Source organism: Natrix helvetica (assembly GCF_964273705.1).
Source record: "Natrix helvetica genome assembly, chromosome: 13".
NCBI lineage: Eukaryota > Metazoa > Chordata > Lepidosauria > Squamata > Natricidae > Natrix > Natrix helvetica.
Window position 1 is genome coordinate 6,242,998 of NC_138557.1, and position 10,064 is coordinate 6,253,061.

The 10,064-nt window shown below is 40.4% G+C and overlaps 1 protein-coding gene across 1 annotated transcript in view; it reads left to right on the top strand.

Moving 5' to 3' along the window:
* Positions 1-10,006, top strand: part of GDE1 (glycerophosphodiester phosphodiesterase 1) — a 10,207-nt gene extending 201 nt beyond the window's left edge. Inside the window, exons 1-6 of the mRNA XM_081965720.1 lie at positions 1-161; positions 3,055-3,230; positions 3,809-3,914; positions 4,748-4,840; positions 5,772-5,983; positions 7,004-10,006. The exon at positions 1-161 is cut by the window's left edge and continues 201 nt beyond it. Of these exons, the coding sequence (XP_081821846.1) occupies positions 1-161; positions 3,055-3,230; positions 3,809-3,914; positions 4,748-4,840; positions 5,772-5,983; positions 7,004-7,151 (896 nt within the window). The 3' untranslated portion in view covers positions 7,152-10,006. The remainder of the gene's footprint in view (positions 162-3,054; positions 3,231-3,808; positions 3,915-4,747; positions 4,841-5,771; positions 5,984-7,003) is intronic.
* The last annotated feature ends 58 nt before the right edge of the window (positions 10,007-10,064 follow it).

The following is a 10,064-nucleotide window of genomic DNA, read 5'->3' on the forward strand; positions in this document are numbered from 1 at the left end:
TGTCGGGCGGCTTCTACCTGGCGCTGCGCCTCTTCAGCCTGGAGCCCGTCGCCCCGCAGCGCGCCCAGTTGGTGGTGCAGCCCCGCGGGAACCCCGCCCGCATCGCCCACCGCGGGGGCGGCTACGACGCGCCCGAGAACACGCTGGCCGCCATCCGGCAGGTGGGCGCCGGTTGTGTGTCCTTTGGGTGGATGTAGCATTGGTTGCGTGTAAAGGGAATGATTGGGGGCGGGGAGGGGGTCTTGGTTTGCATTGATTGTGTGTTATACGCAATCGTGTGTGTTTGTGTGTGTGTAGTATTTGGTGGGTGGGTGGTTTGTGTGGACAATAGGCATAGTATATCTGGGCTGCAAACATCTGGATGGCAGCAAATAGGTATCCCTTGTTGACAGCTGGTTCTTCTCTTGATGAAATTTAATAGATCTATCATCTATCTATCTATCATCCATCAATCAATCAATCTGTCTGTCTGTCTATCATGTATCTATATCATCTATCTATCCATCATATAACTCTATATCTATCTAGCTATTTATCATGTATCTAGATATCTATCATCCATCATTTAACCATATCGCTCCTGACGGGCTTTTACTGGGTATTTTAATTATATTTAATTATCTAGGGGTTTTTAAATACTGTATTTTAATTGTTTTATTTATCAGCCGACCTCCTCCTTGTGTATGTCTCGGTATATGTCTCTGTTATATGTTTGTTTTGTCCATATTTATTTCATATGTTTCATTGTACGCCGCCCCGAGTCCTTCGGGAGAGGGTGCGGCTAAGAAATAAATATTATTATTATTATTATTATTATTATTATTATTATTATTATTATTATTATTATTATTATTATTATCTACCTGCCTGTCATTATCTATCATTCAATCATCTATCTGTCTATCCATCATCCATCTCTATCTATCAATCAATCTGTATCATGTATGTATATCATCTATCCATCATCTATCTCTATATCTAGCTAGTTAGCTAGCTAGCTGTCATGTATCTATATATCATCTATTATCCATCATTTATCTTATCTACTGTCTATCATCAATCATCTATCTGTCTATCCATCTCTATCAATCAGTCTGCTTGTCTATCATGCATCTATATCATCTATCTATCCATCACATATCTCTATATCTATCTATCATGTATCTATCTACCTATCTATCATCTATATCTATCTGTCTGTCTGTCTGTGTCTATCTAATCTATGAATATATATTTGTGTGTGTGTGTATTAAATGAACAGTTATAAATCAGGGATTATCTGCCTTAGTTACAGTACAATGTACATATACAATGTACATACATACCCATAAACATACTGTTTAGTATTAGTACTGCGTCTATTTTATATCTATTGCATGTGGGTGTTGTATAAATTGGTCTGAGGATACAGCGTGTGTTAGGTAAAATATGTATGTATGTATGTATGTATGTATTGTGTTACAACCCCTGGTATGCCCAAACATGGGAGGGAAAACACTGCCTCCCCTTTTTGTCCTTCTGCTCATTCCAGGAGACCATCCAGGCGGAAAACCATATTTTTAATGTTGCCTTTGTTATATTTGTGTTGTATTTGTGCTGATAAATAAATAAAGGGAGACTATTATAGATCTATTTCAAGCTATTTAGCTCTCATCAGCTAGCCATACCCTGGGTTCAAATTCCAGTAAGGGTATGGCTAGCTGATGAGAGCTAAATAGCTTGAAATAGATCTATACTAGTCTCCCTTTATTTATTTATCAGCACAAATACAACACACACACACATATACATATATACATACATATATACATATATATATATATATGGATTATTTCACAGACTTACCATATACTCAACCACAGAAATTCTACTGATTTTGTTATGTATAAACCACACTTCTGATTTAACTTTAGAGGGATTTAAGTAGTGCAACAGCATGGATTTTGGAAAGTTATTTAATTTACAATATTTGCTTCTCATTCCTGAAGGAATTGAGGGGCTAGCATTCAGAAAGATGAGATGGGCCTCCCACTGCTACATTTATCAAATAAGATGCGTCTTACAAATGAAGAGGGCCTTGTTGAAAACCATTAAGAGCGATTGCAATTAAATGTGTGATAAACAAAGAAAAGGCTAATTTGTTTGGTTTGCAAATAGGAAGGATTAAAACATCAAAGAACTTCCTAAACAGTGGCAGCAAATTAACATGGGAGATCACCTGCAAATATTGGTGAATCATTAACGATAATTATAGTAACTAACTGTTTCCCAAGATAATGTACACTAGACTTGGATCAGAAGGGAATTTATGACAGAAGCTATTTACACTTTCCCAAGGGCTGGTAGAAACCAGATTATAATACTTTTTGAGTAGACGTTACTGATTTCTGAATGCAAACTCTGCCTTCTTTTGCATTGTGTATTGTATCAGTTAATTGCCTGCTACATAATTGTAAGATGTCCCATTCTTTCCTTGTGCTTGCACAACATGGCTGTTCCAGTCAGTGCTACTTTTTTTAGTTGTCCCTGTTGAAATAACATGGATTTGTCACTAGCAATTTTGCTTTGGCTTCGTGGCTTGGGTCTTTGTTTCTCAACCTCAGGACATTTAAGCTAAGGTAAAGATAAAGGTTCCCCTTGCTCACACATATATGCTAGTCATTCCCAACTCTAGAGTTTGATGCTCATCTCCATTTCAAAGCCGAAGAGCCAGCACTGTCCGAAGATGTCTCTGTGGCCATGTGGCCGGCATGACTAAATGCCAAAGGCGCATGGAACGCTGTTACCTTCCCACCAAAGGTAGTTCCTATTTTTCTACTTGCATTTTTTACGTGCTTTCGAACTGCTAGGTTGGCAGAAGCTGGGACAAGTAACGGGAGCTCACTCCATTACGCGGCACTAGGGATTCAAACTGACAAACTGTTGACCTTTCTGACCAACAAGCTCAGCGTTTTAGATTCATGGACTTAAATTGTCACAAGGCAAAGTTATCCAAATGCATTGAATGAAAAGCACACATATTCTCTTCTGAAAATGTGGACTTTGTTTCTTAAGGCAGCTGAGAATGGAGCCACAGGAGTGGAACTGGACATTGAATTCACAGCGGATGGGGTTCCTATCCTGATGCATGACGAAACGGTGGACAGGACCACCGATGGCTCTGGAAGTTTACGTGAATTGACATTTGCCGATATTCGACAGTTTAATCCAGCTGCTAAACATAGATTATGGTAAGGGAACCATTCCGTAGTTCACTCACTCGAGTCATGCCCAATTTTACGACCTTATTTGCCACAGTTCTTAAGCGAATCACACACAGTCCTTAAGCAGACCCAGCTTCCCCCGTTGAATTTGTCAGTTGGAGAGGTCACAAATGGCAACGACACAACCCCTGAATGCTGCAACCATCATAAATACATGCTGGTTGGCAAGCACCCAAATTTTGATGAAGTGACCCATGGGGATCCTTGGGACAGTTGTAAGTGTGAAGCTTGGTTGTAAGTCACTTTTTTCAGTGCCATTATGATTTTGGAGTCACTAAATGAATGGTTGTAAGTCAAGGGCTATCTGTGGATTGCAACTTCCCAATAAATAAGTCATGTTTTATGGTGCTTAAAGGGCTAAATTGTTCAAGTATCTTTAAACAACTTTTAAGAAGTTCTTTCCCTTTTCTACTGGAATATATCTTGGGATCTTTAGTGGTGGCACAATATGAATGGGGAAATACTTCCATTTTTTATTGGATATTTTTCTGTTGAAATGCATACCTTTCAAGTAGGCACGGTGGGGTTTTTTTTTCTTCCTCCAGGAGGGATTATCGTGGGGAAAAAATACCAACCCTAAAAGAAGCAGTTTTGGAAAGTTTGCATCATGACCTCATCATCTACTTTGATGTCAAGGGAAATGCCAATAAGGTACCCTTTTAATAGCTTTTCCTTTCCTGTAGAGCTCTTCCATTTGACAAAATGTTCTGACAATAACATGCTGAAACAAACAAAGTGGTTTTTTTTTACATTATTTATTATTCATTGCGCTAAAGTAATGACTGGATAAAGGTTTTCTCAGAAATGCTTTTTCTTTAATTCATAGAGCTGTGTTAAGAAAGGGGCAGAGAGCTGGTGGACTTTGCTTTTTTTAAAGGCACTTATTAACAGCAAACTTTTTCTGATAGTATAGAGTACATTGCGTGAAGATACTGATCTTTACTTCTCTGCACATGCCACTTTAATCAGTAATATAAATCCAATAAAACAAACAAACAAACAAACAAACATCTGCTATACAAGAATTCCCTTCAGTAACAATAGCATTTAGACCAGTGTTTCTCAACCTTGACAAGTTTATTTATTTATTTATTTATTAGATTTCTAAACCGCCCCCTCTCCCCATGACTGGTTGGGGAATTCTGGGAGTTGAAGTCCACTCATCTTAAACTCGCCAAGGTTGAGAAACACTGACTTAGACTTATATACTGCTTCATAGTGCTTTTACAGCCTTCTCTACGCAGTTTACAGAGTCAGCATCTGGGTTTGCCTTCCACTTTGGAAGGATGGAAGGCTGAGTCAACCTTGAGCCTGGTGAGATTTGAACTGCCAAATTGCAGTCAGCTGGCAGTCAGCAGAAGTAGCCCGCAGTACTGCACTCTAACCACTGTGCCACCTCAGTAGCTGAAATGTACAAGGAAAAAAAAAATCCTGTCTTTGTCCAATGCTTTTTTTTTAATGCCATTTTCTTTCTCTTCTGGCAGGCGGTTACAGTCCTGGCAGAGCTTTACCTAGAATACCCACGACTTTACAACACCAGTGTGGTTTGCTCATTTATGCCAGATATTGTCTATAAGGTGAAGATTTCAAATCATTATTAATATCTCATAATTTCGTGACATGATGATAGTAAGCTTTTGAGCAGGCTTGGCGTTACACAAGATGCACAAAATGTTATCTCATAAACAGGGAGGCATATGCTACCTATTTTTTTATATTTTTTTTTGGAGCCCTAACGACATCTATGTAGTTTATTTTAATATGCTCAATAAACTGTGGGCTCTCCCTATATTGGAAAATCAGTGTAAGAAGAGCTTGGATTAAGCCTAAGGGTTGATCAAATTGGTGTTTTACATTGGCTGAGGGGTGAAGAAATGTGTTTGTCTCGGTGCTTTTTAATGCGTGTGTGCTCAGTTTATAACGCTAATGCCCTACTTCATCTCAATGAGGAAAGAGTGAGTAATAGGTAACTTTCTGTATGCAATCATCCTCTTTTAACAACCCCATAATCCCTTGCAGGATGGAATCTGGGCAACTGAATGGAGCTAGCAGAGTGTTTACTGGCCAGATGCCCTTCTTGTCACCAGTGCAGAGTTTTGTTTGGCAGATAACATTCTCATTGTGCCCAGAGAGAAATATCCGCCTCTATCTAGGATCGAATTCACAGCCTCTAGGCCATTGCACCACTCCTAACTTTCTGTATGCAATAGGTGGGATATTTGTGTTTTAAAGTGTGTCTACATTGACTGAACTCCTATCAAAAAGGCTGAAGCATTTCTGAACAAGATCTGTTCAACTTGGAAGTAAATGCTCATGGGGGGAAAAATCAGTGGGATATCAAAGTTTTGCATCGTAATGCAAAGCAAGGTGGATCTTCCTACAACCCATGATTTGCAGTTTCATTCTCACAACCTCCCAAACTGCCAGAATGTAGGCGTGGTTGTTTATTATAACCTCATGAAGGTTTTGGGATGCCCGTGTTTAGCTTCGTGTGATTTGGTCTTTTAGATGAAACTAGCTGACCGAAATGTCATAACAGCTCTGACCCACCGACCCTGGAGCTTCAGTCACTACGGGGATGGGAAGCCTCGCTTTACCGTTCTTTGGAAACACTATTTGTCTATGACCTTCGACGTTATCATGGACTGGAGCATGCACAACTTCCTGTGGCATTTATGTGGCGTTTCTGTTTTCCTGATGCAGAAAAATTACGTTTCGCAGTAAGTTGAACAGTATACTTGAGTTTCACCAGAGTTCTTGGCGGGGATTGCATGGAGAAAAAAAAGACAAGTTGGTGTCATTTATGAAACAAAGACCTGGGGAACAATGGGATCCGTCGAGAGAGCTTTCTCTGGATGAATCCCAAATTTAAATGGCTTTTAATCCTGAGGAAGATTGGATCTACACTGAGCTTTTTCTGGATGAATCCCAAATTTAAATGGCTCTAATGGCTTTTTGGGATTTTTTAAAGGCTTGCAAGATTCGTTTTGCTTGCCATGTATAGGTATACTACATCTGAACTAGACTGTGTTGTTTCTGTGTGTCATATAATATAGATGGGTATATGCATAATTTTTTTATTTATTATTTTGTCATGTAGTGTTTATTGGAGGTGGTGACCCTTTGAGAGCTGTATGCCATGAAATTTCATTTTAATGTATGCCGATTAGTGTACATTTAAAGTGAAAATGAAATCTATCTATCTATCACTGTCTATATGTATCTGTCTGTTTTTCTTTGTCTGTCTGTCTTTCTCTCTCTCTATCCTAGCTTTCTGTCCTAGCTATCTAATAGATGTGTTCTACCTACCTATCTTCATCTATCTGTATCTATTTATCTATCTCTAGCTATCCTAGCTATTTGTCTTATCTGACCTATCTATCTAATCTAATAGATGTGTTCTACCTACCTACCAATTTCATCTCTCTCTCTCTTTCTCTCTCCCTCCCTCCCTCCCTCTCTCTCTCTTTGTATGTATGTATGTATGTATGTATATAATCTATCTATGTATATCTATCATCTGTCTGTCTGTCTATCTATCTATCATCTATCTATCATCTATCTATCTATCTATCTATCTATCTATCTATCTATCTATCTATCTATCTATCTATCTATCTATCTATCTATCTATCTATCGAAAGAACTGTATCAGAACAATAAAGAGGTCTTTAACTTTTTTAAAACAAGCCAGAATACAACTACGTGTCCCCTCATCATTTTTGCCTTCTTCCTTTTAGGGAGTACATAGATCGTTGGTCCTCTAAAGGGATTCACGTTGTTGCTTGGACTGTCAACACGCTTGCCGAAAAAATGTATTATGAAAATGTTCTCCAGACCACCTACATGACCGACAGTTTACTAGAGGATTGCGACCCTCACTACTAGCTTGATCTCAAGACCCGCCGATTGGCTTCCTTAGTCAGACCGGAGTTCAGTGGGACTTTTATGATTTTATTTCGTGAAGGCTGCATCGCTTCCCTCGAGGAGAGGAAAACGATTACATTTCAGGTTGTACCAAATTATTTCCTTTTTTTGCTGGGAGATTTCTCACGACTAGCACTTTTCCTCCAAGAAAGAATCGGCATTTTTTAGTCAAATAGATACGTGCAGCTTAAACAAGGAAAAAAAAACGAGATACTACAAGGTAGGCAGAATTAAGTGGGTTGGGAAATAGAACTTTTTGGAAAACTCACGAATGCTCCATTTTTCCCCTGGACCTTCCCTGGCCTCTGCTGCGCTAGCAGTGGTTGGGCAGTTTTCCAGAAGTAAATCCAAAATAGTTTCGAGGCGCTCTGGAGAGGTCTCCTTGCCCCCTCCCCCCAAACAGCTCTGTTTTTTCCAGAACATTAGTTCAGAAAAATGGCCAATTACCCCAGTCAATGTTTGGAGTGAGAATGGAACATTCTTTTTTCCCCCCAATGTTCTATTCCTAAATCTGAGTTTTTCACCTTCCTGGTGCGAGGCATATCGTAATGGCTGATTTATACTTGATCAAAACAGAACTACCAACTACACTGAAAAAAAACCTCTTGCCGTTTAATCTTCATATGAATTGAGACATTGGACTGGACTTAAGAAAGAACACAGGTCGTCTGTATTTGGCCCAGGACCCATTCATTCAGCAAACGTGCCACGTTACGGCAGCGCTGAACGAACGGTGGTTACAACCAAACCTCGGCGGTCCGACCATCAAAGCGTTCCCACAGTCACACAAATGCAATCTGGGCAGTTGGCAACCACAACCAGTTCCCACGCCCCGTATTCACACAATCAGCTTTGCAGCCTTCTCTGCCAGCTTCTCCAGAAAGTCAGTGGGGAAGCCCGCGGGGAAGATTGCAAGTTACTGAGCTAAGTTTCTCACGCCTCCCTGCCCCCTAGTGCTTGTGCCACCCCATTCAGTGGTGGGCTGCTTTGGGTTCGGGCGATCCTCTAGCGGAGATTCTGTGTGGTTCGGCAAACCTCCAAATCCTACTCCTGATTGGCCCCGCCCATCCCGTTTCCAGCCTCCAGGGAGCCTCCGGAGTCCGGAGGAGGCCATTTTTGCCCTCTTGGAGGCTCAAGGAAAGCCTCCGGAACCCGGGGAGGGCGAAAACGCCCCTCCCGTCGTGGTGCAGGTGGCCAACTAGGCCACGCCCACCCAAGAACCGGGCAGAGAACCTGTTGCTAAAATTTCTGAAGCCCACCCAGGACCCTTTCCATTTGTTCACCTCCCCTAACTAGCACCGTGCCTCACCTACAGCCCTTCACATCCTCACCTCACCAACTCATCTACCCTTCCTGGCCCATGCCACGTTTCTCATGCGTCTCATCACACACCCCTCCACACCATCAAGACACTCCCCCCTCCCTGGCTCCTCCTCCTCCCCAGCAACAGCCATTTACTCGTCTGGGCCCTGCAACTTCCTGCCAGCTTCCCCACTGACTTTGATTGTGGGAAACCAACAGGAAGTTGCCTTGCCCAATTACCCTGGGATTCAGTTAACAATGGAAATCAGGAGTGCAATTTCGCAATTGCCATTGCGAAGCGATGTGGTGGCCCTTTACAGTTGCATCGCTTAGGGATAGAAATTCTGGCCCCAACTGCTGTCCTAAGTCCTATATATGTTTGTGTTACAACCCCTGGTATGCCCAAATATGGGAGGGAGCTCACTCCTCCCTCTTTCTGTCCTTCGGCTCATCACAGAATTTATTTATCAGCACAAATACAACATATATATATATATGTATATGTATATATATATATATATCTGGTGTGCAAGTATTTTCTCTCTCCCGCCCGTAAATTCAAGGTGCAGCTTTTAAAGAAGCATTTAACTTCTTTATCAATACGTAGCAAGGCAACGTGCAATATATTTTGATGTGATCGGGCATTTAATGAAAGTTGGCAGCGGGAGCTTTCTCATAGCTACCAGGGCTAGGATGATAAAAGCCAGGTGCATTTATTGCCGGTTTAAAAGTTTGCTTTTGTTGAAGCTTGCATTTCTAACTTGAAAGAAATGTTTACATTGCATCTGTTCACAGAAACCTGAAACAGTTCTCTGGACTGCGTTTTTCTTCAGTCAGGTCTTTTCAGAATTGAGATTTGCCCCAAATCGAAAGAATGCCAATTATTTGTAAGGATTGTTTCCATCAGGATTGAAAATGTCACCCCGTAAAACATCACCATGTTAAAAGATGACAGCAATAAAGGTTTTTTTAAAACAACATTTTGGATAACTGCTGTAATGGAAACCACTACTAGAAAAAAAGGAAAACGGGAGATAAATTATCTCACGTATTCTGGTCATCTGAAAATGTGACACTAAAATGTTACACTAGTGCAAAAACTGCTGCCTTAAACTTTTGCCGTCAAGCACAAATAAAATTCTTGATATTTCTTACAAAATTTCTTAAGCAATCTCTCGCTTGGATAATTTGGGTGAAGCAGAAACGGGCACTTAGCAACTGCCATTCATTTTGATCTCAAATAAAAGGTTATTTATCAATTGATTTAAAGTGCAGCTGCTAGGGCAAGCAAAATATATACTTGTGGTTATCATTATTCCAATATTCAGTTCCCCCCATGCTTCACTAAACACTGTTTAAACGGATACGAGCTGTAAATTTCCTTCTGCCTTTTTTCACCATGCTGCTATACTTGTTTTCTTTTTTAAAAAAATCAACGTTTCCTTTATTATTCTCTGTACTGTACAAATCTCTATATAATTTCTGTAAAATAAAAATCCTGACAAACAGAGAAATGTGGAGGGAAAATAATGATGTTTAAGGAATTATTCCTGGTGGTTATATTACCCTACT